Below are 19,065 nucleotides of genomic sequence, written 5' to 3'. Positions count from 1 at the left end.
ATACCATTTTCTAGCTATTGTGAGGGTGGGGAGGGTGTATCGGACTTGGACTTTGCCCCCTTCGCTGCTCAGGGACTGTGGGTCAGCATTCATCATCCTGCTCTAATCCTGCAGACCTGGGTAAGGAAAAGCTCACCACACTGTGCACCTGGGCCAGGCCAGTAGGAATGAAACTCTAGGCCTACACCTAATGTGGAAAGGCATTTGCAGGCACCAAGAGGAGCTTAACGCCTTCCAGAGAAAAGAGAAGCCCTAAATGAGAGCATACGATAGAAGCAAGTCGCCACATTGCGTGGAGAAGTTAATATCATCTCAGTGCTCAGGTTTCCTATTGCAGGGGAAAAAGCCAATGTTGGAGCCATTATCCTTTATCTTCCTCTCCATCTTTCTCTCCAAGGTGGGGTGAATAATATGGAAGATGCCGATTTCTTCTCTCCCCAAGTTGAATTGTTCAGAAAAAGTTTCTCTTGCCGGTTTGCTGCATTCTGTCTACTTCATAAACAAGAAAGCATTAAATCTAATGAAAACATGTTATCAACCCGTCAAGTTAATTAGTGTCTATTTGTTAACACCGTCATTATCACTTGTAGCTAATTAATATAACCAAGGTATCATGATTGCAGTTGATATGTTTTGTCTCTTTTTTTTTTTCAGTGAGGAGCTGGATGGAAAAGCTGAAAGATAAGGTAGGAAGCACTTTAATGCTTTTCTCAATTTATTTTAATGACAGAAACATTTTGACTTTCAGGAAAAAAAAAAAAGAGCTTGAGGGTGGTGAAATTGCGGTTCATTATCTCTGGTGTGACAATCCAAGAAAAGGTTTGAGGCTTTTCCTAGGTATCTAACGATGGAAAAAGAAAAAATTTTTCTAGGGAAAGGGCCAATAATGCTTGTTTGGGAATTTCTACTGCAGTATTGTTCAACTCAGCAGAGGCGCATTGTCACTGAGCAGAGTGGCAGAGAATGGCAAAGCTATAGAGTACTGTCTTGACATGATAGTGCAGGGTTCATTAACTTTTAAGAATAGCAGGCTGCAGTTTTTGACCTGGCCACAGCTGCCGGTGGCCAGTCCCTTGCTGCTGCTCCATCATTCCCTGCTCCCTTGCTGTTTCTCAGTCATCATTTTCTATCACCATCAACCGATTCAGATTCTGTGGCCAACAGCCATGCTGAGGGACATGTTTGGTGGCGACAGCAGAAAGCAGGTAGGGCTGGGGCATCAGCTGTGTGAACAAGAGGTGGAGCATGGCACGGGGATGCATCGAGTTGAGCAGCACGCAGCAGGCCGAAAGATCCCCAGGGGCACCCATCTGTGCCCTCTGCCATCACATGCCACTAATTCCCCCAGCCACCATGGGCTGGATTGAAAATCTTAACAGGGTGGATCCAGCCTGTGGGCCATATGTTGCTGAGCCCAAGCTTATGTTTTATGCTGTGACTGAGGTTGTGTCAGAAAAATGCAGTGAGACTGACTGACTGCACAGTGTAAACAAGAGCAGAATCTATCTACTGGGGTAGAACTGGGCCCGGAGTCGCTGTGTAATCATGCAGCATGGCTGCTATGTCTGTCGCACTTCTGTGGTGCTGCCAGATCATTGCTCTCAGTCTCCACAAAGCAAGTGGAAGCATGTCGGCTTGATTGGCTTGTAGGGGAGTTCCTTGGAGTGTAGGAGTCTCCCAGATCAGTAGTGCTGGTAGTGCCAGACTGCTGTCAGCTCCTGGGCCCTGAGGCTAGACAGGAGGGTATGGGAGAATTGGGAACACAGCTAGGGGAAAGGGAGTGTGGCTACACCACCAGTGTCTGATAGCACTTGCTGGCAGCAGGGAGAGTTCCTTGTAGGAATTGGAGTAGGCCTGATGCTGCTCTCAGTTGCTCAGTGGGACTAGACAAATGACCGTCCCCCTGCTCTTACATACTAAAGAGTAAATAGCATTCCTTTCCTATGCTCTTATTCTCTGAATATATGAAGAGAATGAGGGAGGAACAGAGCACTCCTCCCCTTCTTGCTTGCTGCAGTGGTCAAGGGATCTTTCGTTCTCCATCTCAACTCCATGGAGGAATGGGAAGGGATCCCTGGGGCTTTGCTCTGGAACACTTCTCGCACCATGTACAGCAGGGGTGGCCAGCCGGGGCACATATGCCACAAGGAGCACAGACAGACACTGTGTGTGGCATGCAGCAGACTGGGGGAAGGCAGGCAGCACAGTAATGGGGCAGGAAGCAGAGCAGCAGAGGGGACAGGGGAAGGGGACTGGAGTAGTATTGGAGGAGGGGGTCAACTTTGTGTTACACCAGCCAAAAAGGTCAGCTTCGACCCATGTACAGCATCACTAGGAACATGCCTGGGACTAGAGCTCTCTTTGCTGTAGCTGTAATCCATTCAGTGCAGCCACACTCAGCTGGAAAGCGCAGGATGAGGGGACTGTTGCAGAACCAGAGTTTAATGCCTGCCCCTGAACTAATCCAGCATATTCCCTTTGCATTGCTTATGTCCCTGTTCCACAATCATACTCTGATGGCCTTCTTTACTTGCTTCGCATCTCCTCTTCCAGTTCTAAAGGGGCCTGGGAATCCCTCTCACATCAAAGTCCAGGTGGCTGTCTGTGTCCCACGCAATTGCTCCTGATGCCACATCCAAGAGGAGCTGCAAGAGTAGAGAGGCAGTGTGACAAATAAAAAGATAATGCAATGCAGCTTCTTCCATTTTTTTTCACCAGACAGTTATATGTGGACCTAGGAAGGCTTGTTACACCAGTTGCACCGTGGGACTCTTACAGCCTCTGAGATGTTGCTGCAAATATTGACATTTCTCAAGCCCTGTGAAATTCAAATTGTCATGTCATCACTAACAAAGACACTGAGACCAAGGCAGTGTAAATTAGGTGATAGTTTTGCTTTTAGGCACAGCTTTTTGTTTGACCGGGCTTTTGGCAGGCCCGAACAAATGTTTTCCTGTTCTGAAGCAGTAACCAGAGAGAGGAAGAGTCATTGATCCCTGAGTATGAGCAGTTCAAATTGCCCATCACTCTCCTGCTCCTCAGTGCATCAATTCTGGTGCAGGAGAAGGGTCAAGGTAGTTGCTTCCCTAAACTTGGAAGTAGAAGGGAAGCAAGGCGAGTTTCTTACTGGTCCTGTGTTGAGTTGTTTTTCTGCCTGCAGTAGGGAGCAATGGTCTGTGCTTCTTTAGTCTCCTGGCCTGAGACTCAGCTGGTTTGTCCTCAGAGAGGGCCTCAAAGGCAGAGAAAATGGTTTTCAAGATGAAGGGGAAAAAGCAGACACCAACCAAGAGTGCCCTGAATAAGCAAGATGTGTGCACAAATGTGTCACCTGCTAACATCAGAGATGTCCCAGGCCGCCTCTGCATGCATTGGGTGTCATCTTCTGTCTTCTTCGAGTCTTTGTCTCTCACCGCTCCCACTGGCATGCCCCTCTTCCTCAGTCTTTTCCCGTCTGTGTTACTAAAGCAGGCGCACTTTCCAATTTCAGGCCAGAATTGCTCTTTGCCAGAGCAACTGAGCCTGTCCTGGGAGGGGTGGAGGGGGGAGCAGGTTGCCTCACTGTGCCCAGATCAGACAGACAACATTACGACTGGGCTTCTAGTACCAAAATCTGCTAGCTTTTTCCTTACAGAGCAGCTCCTCTCAGACTCATACATCTTGCAGGGAATGAGAACTGCATGGTGGCCAATTTTTCACGCTCCCGTTATCCTATTGTTTCTTAGAAACATTGGTGTCGTCCCCCAAATCGAAAACAAACTCATTAAAAACCTTGTTAAAACCCCCTCTGCAAAATAAATCCACACCTAACTCCTTCTTCATGTTGAGATTCCTTCTCAGAGCTCTTGGCTCTGGTTTGAATGTTTGCCCCTTCTCTTCTCATAAAGGCAGATGATGGCGTTAACTTCTCTGTCTTGCGTTACTCTGCTAACCAGACTAAATCTTGGTGATTCCCTCATGTCTGCATTTCCCACTGGCCCGTCCGCTCTCTAAGAAGCCAGGTCCAGTGAGAAGTGGGCATGGGGGGAGTCTTTTGGGAAGAAGGTGGAACCGCTTTGGGAGCCAAGTGTAAAGGAGCGCATAAAGGAGCCTTCTGTCTGATATCCAGACCACACAGAAGTGATGGAAATGCAGGGAGAGGGGCAGGCGATGGGTCATTAGACTGATGCCCTTGTCTCCTTCTCCAGCAGTGGGGTGGTTGAAGATCATAGCAGTGTATGAGGGATCTTTGTCTTCTCCTCATCCAGCTGTCTTAAGGGAAGTTCTTTGCCCCAGTGATCTCTGTCCCACTTCCAGCTTGCAACCAGGATGTGGGACTAAGATGTGTGGCTTCTTTAAAATCTTCTACGGCAGGTGGACACTCGTAAACCTACCAATCTTCTCCTCTGTGGACCCAGGGGAGCAGTCACAGCCTCTTCCCCGTGGGCTTGGGACAGATCAGTGGCTGCACAGATTGGGTGCTTCCCAAGGGGGGTTTTCTGCTGATGCACACACCAGGATCCCCAAGTAGGGAGTGGCACCGGCATTTGTGTTGGGGTAAGCTGCCACTGGCTCCCCGCGTCGGGGCCATCTACCGGTTACCGAGTGTCTGCTCACCTTGAGCTGGACGTGTCACATGCGCCTGCCTCGCCTGCCATGACTTTGATGTTAATGGAGTTGGTTCCGATGTCCAGCGCGTGTCGTCCAAATATGAGACTCCTTGGCGTCCCGCCGCGCCCGAGTTTCTGAGGGCTCCGCCACCCCTACACCCTCACCCATTCCACTGTGTGGTGTCCGCCTATCCGGTCCGGCCACATATGCGCAGGCCGCTCAGATTGTTCACAACAGAAATATAAAAGTTAACACAAATACGATGGCCAAGGGATTCCCTTGATCGGGGCGACTGCTTCAGCCCTCAGCCGTTGTCCTCCGAGGCCCCTTGTAGTCTGTGGGGTCAAACCCCCTTCTCCGGCTCTCGCAGAACCCCTCTTGAGGGCTTGGGTACTGTCCCCTTTTACAGTCTAAGCTCACTGTGGCTGCTACGCCCCTATTACAGGAGCTACAATGTCCACAGTCAATTAGTGCCCTTATATCAGGGCCTATACAGTACTCGGCTCCTGCTGGGTCCCAGCTGCTCCCGGCAGGGAAACACAACAGTCCAATGCCCCGCAAGGGCAGGCCGACTGGGCTTGAAAGCCCCACTGGGGCTTACCCCTCTTCCAAAGGCTCCTGCCGCGACTCAGAACTGCTCGCATCCTGCGCAATGCACTTCGTCCGGCTCCATCCCCTCCGCAGTCTGCTTCCGATTCTACGCCGCCCCCGCTTGTAGGCCCTGGCCTCTCTTTTATGCTGGCCGTGGGAGTACCGGCCCCTCCCTCCCCGACACCTTGGGGGAGGTGTATTCACGCCTAGTGCCTCGGGCCTGCGGGCTCATGACCGGCAGCCCTCTGCTCCGACTCGGAGCCAGCTGGCTCCTTCTCTCCCTCACAATTTGACCCATAAGATCAGCCATTCTGTGGAGACATCACTGATCCAGTTGTGAGTGGAAACTCTAGGACTTGCCAGGTAAAATACAAGGTCATGGCTAGAGAATCGAGAATAAAACAAAGAATGGACTTGATTCTGAACTTGAAACCACAACTGGGCAGATGCTGTCGGAAACATTTTCAGCTTCGCCTCTGGGCCTGCACCAACAGCACAGGTCCAGGAATAGAACCATCCAGGCTGTATTAATTAGGTCACCCAATTAAGACACCTTCATTATTTCACTGAAATGTAGCCTTTCAGCTCTCTTCTTCCCATCCTCCTTTTGCAGGCAGCTGACTTCCCTCCAAGCAAATGCTAATGCTGAGTATTTCCATGAGTTCATGTGAGGTGTGCAGTAATAAACAATTAGGTGCAGAGTAACAAGTACAAACAAACAACAAATGCCTCCCTCCAGCCTTGGGATGCAGGGACAAAGCCATTACTAGCAGAAAAGCAATTCCTGTAAAAGCCAGTGATGAAGTTTATGATGTGAGAAATGGATAAAGCTGTTCTCACTTGCACTATGTCTCTCTTAGGTGAAAGCATTTATTTTCATTCTCCAGATAAACAACTAAAGCCAAGGGCAATGCTTGCTGAATAGCTTTTATCCACTTAGTGGCATACGGAAAAACAGCAATCATGGTCAAGAGCCGGGTGTGTAAGTTTGTTGTACCTTTAGGCTCCCTTGGATGAAAGTGTGTGATTCTGAATGATTGAGGGCTAACAATGAAAAGCCCAGATCTTCATCAGGCCTCTGCCTTGTGCATGCAGGCGTTTGTATGAGTAAACCAGTTGTGCATACTCACACTTGCCTTTGTATGTACAGACTGGGAAGGGTACAGAGCTGTCCGTATGCACAGGTGGGCACATCTTGTGCACACATTGAGCTTTAGGGCAGTTGACAGTGGCTTTTTTCATTTAAAGCAGGGAAATAAAACAAGAGAAAGCACTTCAAGTCTTACTTTTTTTAAAGGATTTAAAATCAATTTCCAACATCCCTGTTATTTACTGGGTGCTGATGAATTTATAAATCCCCAAGCAATGCAGACAGGCTGATTTACAACAACTGTAGGTCCTGGACACACAATACACTTACACCAGTATAACTCACACTAGTTTTATACACTGAAGTGAGCCACACCAGTTTCCAAACAGGACAGAACTGCTCTCTCAAGGATAGCTGCTGTCTCACAAATAGGTAGAGGAGGAGCAGGTAAGAGCTGCTTTATATTGAGCAAATAGCTACCCTGGGATAGAAGCAGACACATCTACACTGAAGTAACTTATGCCAGTGTTGTTTTATCTCTGTTCTTCCCCGTGATAGCTCTACACCACATCCTAGTAAGCTACACTGGTGTAGCACTGTGCATTATGCGTCTGCTCTTTGTTTTCACCAGTACAAGGGTGAGAAAGGAGCAGAAACATGTTGGGGATTCAGGCCCAAAATCAACACATCCTAGCTGCTTTCCTCACAGTGACTGTTCCTTCCTTAGGTGAGCAGCAGGCTGTAATTCTGCCAGGACAATAACACCGCCTTATTTGAACTGCCCGACCCATTAAAACATGGGGAGGAGGGGGAGAACGACACAACATCTGCACTTCCCTGCACAGAGCTGGAGGAATCAGGCTTTGGGCTCAAAGTCAAATGGGTGGGATCGGACTAGGAATTTACCTTCCCCCCCCCCGATTTGTGAACAAAGCCAGTCAGCAATACAGCATCTTCACAAGCACCACTCCAGCTGAGAGGCTGGACTAACTCCAGCTGAGAGCGCCCCAAGGGATAGGAAGGACCAATGTTCATAAACTCCTCCGTGACTGTTTCAGACTGGACATAAGGAAAAACTTATTTACTGTTTGAGCCCCCCAAGGCCTGGAATAGACTTTCTCCAGAAGTGGTGCAGGCACCTACTTTGGACTCATTCAAGAAATGTTTGAATGCTTATCTTGCTTTGACCCTAGCTGACTTCCTGCCCCTGGGGTAAGGGGCTGGACCTGATGATCTTCAGGGTCCCTTCCAGCCGTAACGTCTGTGAAATGTATGAAATCTATTAAATGAAGTCAGCTCCCTCTTTCCTGCAGGGTTTGGGACCACTCTTCACATGAAGCATAGCTCCTATACTCCATTCTTTATGATGTCTCCAACATCCCATACCATATTGGTGTGTTTGAAGTCAGCATGGAGACCTTCATGGTGTATGGATGGTTTGGAGGCTCCTTCCAACACCTTTGTGACAGTCTTTTTATCATGGCGTGAAGAAGCATATTCGTTCATTTTAATACGAACATGAGATAGCAGAGCAGTGAGAGCTGGCTCTAACCTGCAGCCACCCAGGATGACTGTTGCTCTTTGCCCCAGCCTTGCACACAACCTGCGCAGAGGCACCCCTTCCCAATGTCACTGGGAGGGTCCGGTTAGTCCTTGCTGAGCGTGCATCTGAAACCTTCCCAATTTGGCACATACCAGTGGATGCAAGTATCAAAGGAAGGGCAGGAGCTCCATCAGAACGTGGAGCTCTGGTAAGTGCAGGCCCACTGGTTTCTGTGCAATTCAGCTACACGTCGTGTCAGGGTCTCTCAGCTTTCAGCACATTATACAGCACATAACGGAAGCAGCTGGAGTGCCCAGCTCAGCACACAGTTGTCCATTAGCAGCTCAGCATTTTCCTCATGTGCTTACACATGATGAGTCTGGTCCCACAGCTGAGGATCCTCCGTTCTGCTCCACATTTCTTCCTTTTCCTTAGGACATCGGCAGTGTCTGCACTGTCACTGGCAAGTGCTAGTGAATGCCAAGTCTTTAGCTGCGACTCTTCAGGCGCAGCCTCAGGAACGTGGTGGGTTTGGGGTTTGGAGTGAATGAAGTTGTTCAATCTCAAATTCCCAGTCAGCCTTTAAAAGTCATGGGGATGAATTCATCACTCAGATCCACAGGTGAATTCAGCTGTGACCATGTAAGCCAATGGTGACTTTAACCTAGCAGGACCTGATCCTATCAAGGTTTGATTCTGCAGGGGTGGGGTGGGATTTGATACCTGTGAGGTGTGGCAGGTTTGGCATTTTTCTGGAACTCCTTTAGCCTGTCCTAATCCTCCAGGGCTGTAGTGCTGAGTACAGTACAGATATCCACATGGACTGGCAATCGTGCAAAGAGATGGGGAAGAGAGAAAATTGTATTGCTTTCTCTACAAATGGTTGGAAGAGGGGCAGAGCATTTTTTGCCCCTCACTTGCTTTTTGCAGGACTCCTGCGGCATCCTCAGATGCATTCTTCCTGGTCACTGTTGCAGACAGGATGCTAGACTTCATCTGCTCCAATCTGGTAGCACAATAAATGTGCATATCCAAATGCCAAAGGATTTATTTGAATCTGCTTTTTTAAAGTTCCTATAAATAGCTATGTTTTCCAGGTGTGCTGTGACCCCAGATACAATATGCTGTAGAAGAAAAAAAGCATACAAATGCACTGCAGCCCTAGGCTGGTGGAAAAAGCTGTGAACCGGTTTTCTCTTTAGTATTGCAGTGATTGTCTCTTTCTCTTGTAGGCAGGGTACATGTCTGGGATGCTGGTTCCTGTGGGGGTCGGCATAGCCGGAGCCCTTTTTATCCTGGGAGCACTCTACAGCATTAAGATTATGAATCGCCGAAGGAGAAATGGCTCTAAAAGGCATAAAAGAAAGGTATAACTACTGGAAGGAAAACCTTGATCTGCTGCCTACTACTCTCTTGTTACCACTGTGGTCCATACAGTAAAAACCAGTTTGATTGTGAAGGTGCTTTTGTTTGGTTTGAACGGTGCTGATACTCCAGAGCGTATTGGGTTGACTGGGGGTATGGGGGCAGGGCAAGGAATTCAGAGTTTCCCTCTTGTATTTAAAAGCCGGTTAATGTATTTTTTTTCCTTTTTCTTTCTTTCCTAGCAGAGGGAATTTAACAGCATGCAAGACCGCGTAATGCTCTTAGCTGACAGCTCTGAAGATGAATTTTGAATCAAACTGCAGTGCTGTCGTGATATCCAATGACTTTTTCTTTTGGTGGGGGAGGGCAGGGAAGGGAGCAAAAGGAATGAATATCTGCTGCATCACTGCTATCAGCCACTCTGAGCCACTGGTAGTGGTTTCTGCACCCTGGCAAAAACAGCATGCTGTATCTAAATGTAATGTGCAATGATGTTTGTTTTTCTACAGTAGTGAGAGTTCATATTCACCCACAGCACGTCATTATAATGCAGAGTCCGTACTGCTACAGCTGGAGCCGGTACATATGGACGATTATTTTGTTATTACCACAGTGTAATATTTTTGTTCCAGCTGACAGTAGTCAGATCATAATTGCTGCTCTCACCTAAATTGGGGATGGAAATCTTAACTGCAAATGACCTCTGTCCAGTTAGCTAACTTTAAATGTTACATAACCTGAGCTAGAGTTCATCGGTGCTAAAATTAGCTGCTCTGCTTAACTAACGAACAATGCACTTGAACCATATCCCTCATCAACAAAGAGGCATCCAGGTAGAGTACAATTATTGACACAATTATGGACTCATTTGTACATTCTCTGCCTAATTTCCTGTTTTGTTTTGTTTTTTAAATCTTGTGGTAGCTATGGTTCATGGTTGGGGAAAACACATGGGAATACCATCAAAATTTGATTCTCAGCCTAAAGGCTGAGTGCATTCTTGACCAGCATGTTTCAGCACAATAAATAGAAACACACAAATGCTCAGATACTCGTAGAGTGAATTTCTTAGTTTTTTTTTCCTCCCCCAGTGTGCAGCTTGAATAAGAAATAGGCAGAAGAAAAAGGCTTTGTATTTTTAGAGGGCGTGTTTGAAGACACTGGTTATCTGTCATCACTTTTATACAGGGGTGTATTCACTAAGTGGCATGAGTATTAATCTAGCGTTTGTCCCTTTTTACAACTGATAACTGGATCGTAACTGCTATCACAGAATTAACCAGTGGGTAGTAAGCTTTTGGACCAAATTCAGATAGTCGTATGAGGCTGCAATACGTTTGGCTGCAGGAAGGAGGGCAGTGACAGCTGGGGTACCAAAGGCACATAGGTATGAATGGAGGTCAGGACTGGCAGGCAGAGTAGGCAGAATAGGTGGTGATAGCTAGGCATGGTGGGCTTTGCTGGCATGTTTGTGCTTACGTGGCCACATGGGGTAAAGATTAGAAAAGATGCAGGACACGGAAACAGGAAGGCGTCAAGGCTTCAGCACAAGTGACTCCAGATGGGAGTGTGGCTGAGCTAGGAGGAGGAAGCCATTGAAATGGCTGCTGGGGCCTGTTTTGTTAACCAGAACAAGCAGTACTGATGTGGATAGGAGATTTCAAAAGGGCCCAGTGAGTGAGGAGAGCATGTTTCTGGACCGGAACAGAAGAGAGATGTTGCCATTCAACCAAGAATGTTAAAGGGAAAAAAAAACCAAATCGGAAATGCCCCGAAGGCCCTTATTTTCTTGGCTGAACGAGTAGGGAGAGGACAGCTTAATCTTACATTTATGCAAAATCCATTTTTCCAAGACAGGGAATCTTGACCACTATGAGTAGAAGAGGCAAGATTAGTTCGATATGGTCAAGCTGCTCATTTATCTAGCTAAATCTCTCAATGTCATTGAAAAAAGTACAAGAGATAAGTGCTTGAGGAACAGCTAGGGTCTGATACAATTCTTTGTAAAGGTGAAAAGGACTGGCTGATTGCCGAGATCAGACACAGCAGTCGTTGCAGCTATGTACCCCAGGAGCACACAGGAAAATTGGGAAGTGGGAAGAAGGGAGATTTTAATCCATCTTTCCCACGACTTGCTGAGGGCACTTAGTCTAAGTTACATCTGTGAAGGGCCCTAAAGGATGGTACTGTCCTGGGTACCACCCAGATGTGGATGCTCAGTATCCAAGGGTCAGTAATATCAGAAGCCAAGGGTCACAATATCAGGTATCGGTCCAAGTACAAGGGATCACGCTGGGGGTCAGGATGGGTCTGTAGTCAAGCCTGGGCTGGAAGTCAGGAGCCAGAGCATTCAAAACACAAAATAGGGCATGCAAAAATGAGGTACTAGGGTCTAAGCCAGAGGGCGAGGCTGGAGCAAAGCAGGAGGGTCCCATATAGCAGGTCTGTAAACACTGTTGCCAAGACAAGGGCCCCATGAGAAGTCAGAGGGTTTTCACAGCCCTCCCATCAAAGAAGGCATGTGGTTTCCATTGGTGCCCCTGTCACATGTTCCCACATCGGGAGCCTCACAAGAGGGCCCAAGCTGGGCTGGGTCCAGCACCCAGCTGGATGCTTGGTGGCACTGCAGCCCAGGCCTTCACCCCACAAGCCTGGAAGACCTGAGTTTAAGCCTCAGGGCTCCTGTCAGGTACAGCAGCTAGGGAGACAAAGATGCCTTGCCCTATTTCCATGGCCATGCTCCCACTCAGTGCAAACCACTATCTTTTGAGTGAATGCATTCTATCGTCTGCAGGCACAGCTGAGAGCACGAGGACGCTGCACATGCAGGCAAGACAGAGGCTATGCTTTGAAGATCTGACTTGACAAAGAAAAAATAGCTTATGCGTGAACCAGTGGGTAGATAGAGCATGGAGATAAAAATGGGCCTGTTCTCTGAGAGGGCATCAGGTCTTACTGTGGACGAGGAGGCTCAGTGGTTTGCAGTATGCCATACCTGGATATGGCGATGAATAACAACAAATGGTAGAGTTTATCCCTCAAAGCCACCATACCTTCCCTAGACTATAGTGACTTCCCTTGAGAACAAATAAGGGCAACTAGAAATGCTTCTGCTGATGCAAGTCTTCCAGTCTGACAACTGTGCATGGGTCCACCAAGTCCTTCTCACATCAGACGCTTGGGAAACAGTGGGGAATCAAAGCCAAGCAGCGTCCAGCTCCTCCAGCATGCCAGTGTCTTCCTGAAGAGCCTCTTCATCCCAGAACCTCTCCCAAGAGGGGCTCATGTCTTCCTTTCCCACTGGAAGATTTTGATCTGCCTCCCTTGCTAGGTGGCTCCAGATGCCTTCCCAGCAGGCAGGAGCCTGGCAGCAATCACCTGATCGTTCTTTCACTTGTCGTTCTGCCCCTCACAGCTAGCTGCATGTTGTCCATAGAGTCTGGATGCCAAGGATCCTGCCCAGCCCTAACATATCACTGCTATTTAAATGCACTTCCTCAAATACAAGGTGCTTCTTTTTTTAACAGACACTTAAAAGTTTCTTCCTCTCCTCAAAACTAGGCTTAGCCCACGCCGGGATAATCAATCCTCCCCCATTGGCTTCTGTCTCTGAAATGTCTTGGGGAGTGTAATGTTTAGAGGTGTCGCTGCCTTAACAAACTGGGAAACTTTACTGGCCAACACCCCACCATAGTTAAGCTGTGAGCAGTGGTGAGATCATTGCCTTTGGGCTCTTTGCAGAAGTGATGGTTCTTATGGTAGGGTCTTCTGATAAGAAACAAAACCAAGTGACTTTCACCCAGCTCGATCAACATCTTCACAGCAGGAAACTCTGCAGGGAACCATTCTTCCAGCTCAAAGGAGAAAGTCTTCGTAAAGAGCACTGAGCCCTCCAAGGCAGTGGGCAGGTCTTACAAGTAGCAAGTTAGTCACTGGGCCAAAGAAGACCAATCTGAGCTGATCTCAGAAATGGGACAGGAGAGGAAAGAGAAATTTGTTTCAATTGGGGAGACCCAAACAGATAAGAGCAGGGCTTTCTGCAATAACAGCCACGATGGGCTGTTCTGGTTAGTCCTGGTTCACTTACACAAGGTGTAGTGGCCGTGTGGGTTCCAGTCAGTATCTGAATGAATGAAGATGCAAGATTTCCATTAAATTGTAGCCTCTCTTGATAAAGCAGGAGAGGAGGCCGCACTGGGGAGCCCAGGGGCATGAATAACACTGCTTTGGCAGCACCGAAAGCCAGGTAAACGCTCTTCAGTTAGAGCTGTCAGCTTGATGGAATGAAAAAACCAGGAGGGTGATGCCATGGCCTTTCATTGTGCTCAAAAGCTGGAGGTAGACAAGCTTTTTACGGTGACAGTAATTCCTCCTTTGTTCTAATGTAGTTAACCACATGAGGCATTAAAGGGAACTTTGCCCAGGGAAACAGTGGTGGTGCATGTAAACGAAGCAGCTCTTGTTATCTCCTCTGGGCAGTGAGAGTAGGTTGGAAAGCCCAGCCCAGCCCAGTAAGAGCGCTGACATTATTTGCTCTGCCCCTGCAGACCCATTAGGTTAAACATGGTGCTGTAGAAAAGGATTGAGTTTGAGGCAGGTCTGATAATCAAGTACTGCTATCCCGGGGGTTAAGTAACAGGAAGGGTGTGGCATAAATGGCCAAGGTAGGATTTCAGTTAAAGGAGATGTTCCACCCCTGGTGCTTATGGGTAAAGGCTGGTCTACTATGCATGGTCTATTATGGAGACATATTGTACCCTCTGTGCAGATGGCTATAGGAAGTAACCAGGGGGTTGGGAAATGGAGATATAGCTCAGAAATGCCTGATTCTACAAGCACGGAGTATACGTTCATGTGTATTTTAGTGGCACCAGTTTAGGTAGGTGCTTGGAGCATAGTGCTTGGACAGTGACCATCTCTTTTGAGGAGCCAGCTGCAGGGCCCACCCGCCCCTCCGAACTTCTGATCCAGCTCCCCTCCAAACTGGAGCGAAGGGGACAATCCGGTCCATGTTGGGGTCTCCAGTCATGGAACCCCTTTAAAAGCAGGCATAGTGCAATCCAGTGCTGCATGAAGTTAATGGAAGTTGGAACAGATCCCAGAGGCACACCAATCATTAAACTCCTGGTCTATGTATATGTAGGGCCTGGTTTAAAACCAGTAGCCATTGGAGCAGCCACTTAAAGGTAGCCTGATAGGACCAATTGACTATCATCGAATCATAGAGTTGGAAGGGACCTCCAGGGTCATCTAGTTCAACCCCAAAAGGAGGTCAGTTAGCCTATAAAAGGGACCCCATCCCTCCCCTCCACCCCCCAAGTTTCCAAGACCAATGCTTTAGCTTCTGTGCTGTGAAGTCACAAGGATCAAATGATAATTGTACACATCCTTGGAAATCAGTGCTCATTGGCATGTATTAGCTCTAGAATTGTGAGTGCTTGTGTAACTCTAGAATTACCCTAGTTATTCCAGTCCAAAGTTACTTTCCAAGCAGCAACACCGGTTTTGCTAGAAGCTGGATTAATTCACTTGAAACAATTTAAGGGGAGACTATGCTGGGGGGAATGTCTCGAAAGAGCTGAAACTTCCAGTTGTTCAAAGACTCAATTTTGTTGGTACGCAACAAAACTGGCGCACTCATCAAACAAGCAAACCATTTTTTTAATGCATATATTTTAACACTAAACAACAACCGAACTTGCTCTGCACCTGCAAACACAACATTTGAATGTTGCACAGGTGAGCTAGAAGCCCTGAACATTTGGGGCATCTCATGACAGTGCGACCTCAACCCTCACGCTACAAAGGCACAGCTACAATGACTACTTTGCTGCAGCAATAACAGTCTCTCAACTCAGCACAGGGCAAGTAGCTGGCTTCTGTTATCCAGCAGATGCCCCGTTTCAAATTTCATGGTATCACATGCCAGAATGTAGTGTAGGCATCGCCAAATAGTCTCAACATTCAGAGCTTCATTTCAAGCGAGAGGGCCAAGCCTGCTTGATGTGCGATTCCTGTAATGGCAAAATGTACCTTCACTGTACAGCTGCTGATTTTCAAATGTCAATAATGCCCGACGGTCACCTCCAGTGAGGTTTTTTTGGACTGCACTGCTTCCATAGAGTGCTAACAGCAGTCCCTTGTGCTTTATCGTGGTTTTATATCCTGAACAAGAACAACTACTCATACTGTAACTATGGAATGTAGCACTTTGTTAATTTAAACAATTGGAAAATAAAAGCTGTCCATCATATCTAACTTTATTTGCCTCACATGCCTGATTTTTGGTCTGTCGAGTCCACTGTCTTTGCATGAGTCTTGTAAGCATATTTTGAGATGCAAGCTGTGCTTTGCTTTCTTTATCCCCTTCATTTAATAGATCTGCTAAGAGTTTAGGCAGAATTGTTTCTCGGACTAAGCAATATTTGTGCTGCATTTTGGGAGTCCTAGATTCAACAAATATTTCTTGAAGATGGTTAATGCCAGGGAGGGCCTGATAAGCGATGGATACAGGGATGGATACGTCTAGGTGTGCTCCCTTCGCATACTCTTCTGCTCAAGCGTTTACTACTTGCCACAGTTGGAAACTAGTCTATGAAATCATAAAGGGTGTGGACAAAGTGGATAGGGAATTGTTATTCACCAAGTCCTGGAATATCAGAGCTGGGGGAACCCAATGGAATTAGTAGGAGATAGGTTTAAAGCTAAAAACAGAAAGTACTTTTTTATGAGGCACGCAGTTAATTTGTGGAACTCTTGGCCACAGGAGGTCATAGAAACAGATAGTACAGCCAGGTTTGAAAAGGGACTAGATGAGGTGCTGGGCTAGATGGACCATTGATCTGACCCAGTATGGCACTTCTTATGTTCTTATATAAAGAAGACAGGCCTAGCGTGAGTAACACACACACGAATGGTGATAAAGAAAAAGACAAAAGTTTTGTACAAACAGAAGAGGAATCAGAAGTTTTTCCAAGGGAACAGAAAAATATGCAGACTGGTTTCTAAATCAGTCTGCTGTTGCATACATAAGCGTTCACTACACACACAATGTCAGGGGCTGGCAGATAACCAGATCTTCGCCTGTTCATCACCCCAACATAAAGCCAGTATTGCGCATGTGCTATTTGATCACATAAAAATAGGTGAGAGTGCTTAGGATTAGAAATTGTCATAGCTCAGATTTACCCTGTGCCCGCCTACATTCACCTTCTATGGGATTTCGTTGACAATAAAGAGCTGGTCCTAAGCAGTTTTCATCCTAAACGTTTTTTGTCATTTTTCTTTTCCTGGTGCCCGTTAGCTAACCATGCCAAGTTAGCTATCCAGCACCCTCGTTCTCGCCCGCCACGTCTTTGATGGTTCAAGTATTCTAATGGAGGCTGCCTTTACTTGTCCCCTTGGACACGGTGCTCTTATTTATCCCAGCCCTTGCCCCGTGTAGGTCGATCTAGTGTACCCAGCCCTATGGGCTGTGCGTGGCTCCTACCACCCCTAATACCATGCCCCAAGCCTCTCAGATATACCGGACGTTGTTGAGTCTATTCTAACAATGCGCTTGCCCTCTCCTGGGGCTCCTTATTCCTGAATGCCCTCCCTGGGGCTCACCACGATGCTCTCGCCATCCCTGGGGCTCACCGTGATGCCCGCGATTGAGGCTCAGGTGGCTTCAGCTGTGCCTGGCCTCCAGACACTTTTCTGGCTCTTGCGCCCCACTGGGCCTTGCTCCAAGATCACGACACCTGCACTGGGGCCTTGCCTTGTGACTCCTGCAATTGGGGCTCAGGTGGCCGTAGCTGTGCCTGGCCCCCGGACCCTTTTCTGGGTCCTACGCCCCCCTGGGGCTTTGCTCAATAGGGCTCAGGCAGCCTCGGCCTTACCTGGCCCTCAGACCCCCTTTCTAGGTCCTACGCCCCCCGGGGGTTTCCCATAATTGGGGCTCAGGCAGCCTCGGCCTTACCTGGCCCCCAGACCCTCTTTCTGGGTCCTACACCCCACTGGGCTCCTCCCGATACTGCCCCACTGGGGCTGGGGTCTATACAACCCCCAAAACACGGCACTCTCTCTGGCACCAGGAACCCCCACGCTACTGGGGAGCTCCCTTGAGGCCTCCCCCAACCCCTACAGCCTCACCCGGTCCTCCAGTGTAACAATAACCAAAATCATAAGCCACTCAGCTGTAACTCAAAAATAAGCCTCGTGGCTAAAACATAAACCCTAAGCCCTTGGGTTAATCCTCATTTCCATCCCTGCCAGGGGTTCCTCTACCTGGCATCCTCTCTGATAAGCTGCTCAGGCCATCAGGCTTCCCAACTCTGCCTGCTCCCACAGAGCTCCATCTTTCTCAGCTGCCAGAGGAGAATTGCCCACTTGGCCTTAGCCTAGGCTGTTTATATAGGCCAGGCCCTGCCCCCTTCCGGTCAGCTGACCTCTGTGGTTGCCCTGGCAACCCACACTTGTCCTTCTTTAGGAGCAGAAACTTCAGTGGACTGTGACAAGCGCTCTAACCAGAACGCTCCAGTGTATGGTAGCGTCACGTGTATCCGGCATCTCGCCTTTCAAAATGGCAGCGAGAGCACTTTAACTAAAGCTTGTTGAACAAGCTTTAGTTAGAGCACCCCTGCCACCATTTCGAAACGTGGGACACTGAATACAGAAGACATTGTGAGCATTTTAATTAGTGAGAGCCACTCTAATTCAAATGCCGCCCCCAAGCACATATATAGGTACCCCTCATTTCCCCATATTCTATATAATGTTGCTGAGCTGGCCCTCTAGTCCAATTACTACATCAGAAACCATGTATTACTGCATTCTTCTTTGTTTTGGTCAGGTCTCAAGTTGACCATCTTTAAAATAAGGAGAATGATCATAAAATTACGAGTGGGACTGCAAAAGCAGGGTCATGTTTCACGAGGGGGTTAGTTTAGTGTGGCATTAAGAGACTCACAGGGTACTCTTGCATAACACTTCATCGTGTAATAATGGCTAGTTAGCCTCTTAATAAAGATCTCTCAGCCTGCCTGCCTACCTTGTCACTAATTGCTAGTGACACCATGATAATTAGGTATCCAGCTTGCTGGAGTGTTGTGGGAGTTAAATCACCGAACCTTGCGAAGGTGGACATGCTATGTGTTATTAATGCACTGAGGGTCAGAAGCTTATCTGGTATAAACTGAGATCACTCTTTTGAAATCAATGGCTTTCTACCAAACAAGGACCTTCTTATTGCCTTCAAGGACCTGTTAGGTCCTGCTCCAACATGGTTTGAATAAGCATGCAGGAGCTATTCAATGAGTATAAAGTCAGTGTGGCCTTTATTCATACTGTCAGCTGGGTGATCAAATTGACCAACATCCTGGATAGTGCAGGGTTAAACAACTCCACAGTGCATTTCTATTTACTCTTTCTATATATTTTGGAGACAGGATGCTGGGCTAGATGAACCATTAGTCTGACCCACTATGGGACTTGTTATATTCCTACTAGAAGCACTTACATCAAGCCTACACTGTTGGCCGCACATGATCAGTCACATTTGGTGCCATGCAACGTACAATTTGCTGAATAATGAATCTAATTACAGCATTCCTACATATCTTCCCAGGTATGTACCGGGTTTTTGTTGTAACATACTGCATGCTTTTCTTCTCTACTATGGCAGAGAAGGCAACAGCAGACCTGGTAAGGCAACAGCAGACCTGACCCCTTGGTGGTATAGGCCCACAGTAGTTCACGCAGCCTCATTTACAGTATTATTTACAATGGCACAGTTCTCCTGAGTGGGCATGACAAAAAAAATCATTTTTTCATTTTGGTCTCACATGCTCGTGTATCTCTGTGACTGTAAGTGATGGTTTTATGGTGTGTATAATGACTATTGACCTCA

General features: G+C 47.6%; 1 protein-coding gene across 2 annotated transcripts in view; it reads left to right on the top strand.

Moving 5' to 3' along the window:
• Positions 1-15,935, top strand: part of ARMH4 (armadillo like helical domain containing 4) — a 138,491-nt gene extending 122,556 nt beyond the window's left edge. The window contains exons 6-8 of one of the 2 annotated variants that reach the window (XM_090034276.1): positions 655-686; positions 9,044-9,178; positions 9,422-15,935. In XM_090034276.1, coding sequence (XP_089890402.1) covers positions 655-686; positions 9,044-9,178; positions 9,422-9,487 — 233 coding nt within the window. In that variant the 3' untranslated portion in view covers positions 9,488-15,935. Of the gene's footprint in view, positions 1-654; positions 687-9,043; positions 9,179-9,418 lie in introns of both variants that reach the window. The other variant, XM_090034277.1, reaches the window with a different exon arrangement.
• The last annotated feature ends 3,130 nt before the right edge of the window (positions 15,936-19,065 follow it).

This window comes from Crocodylus siamensis, chromosome 2 (assembly GCF_052110815.1).
Source record: "Crocodylus siamensis isolate JL-2025a chromosome 2, ASM5211081v1, whole genome shotgun sequence".
NCBI classification, from domain to species: domain Eukaryota; kingdom Metazoa; phylum Chordata; order Crocodylia; family Crocodylidae; genus Crocodylus; species Crocodylus siamensis.
This window is presented reverse-complemented; position numbering and strand designations above follow the sequence as displayed.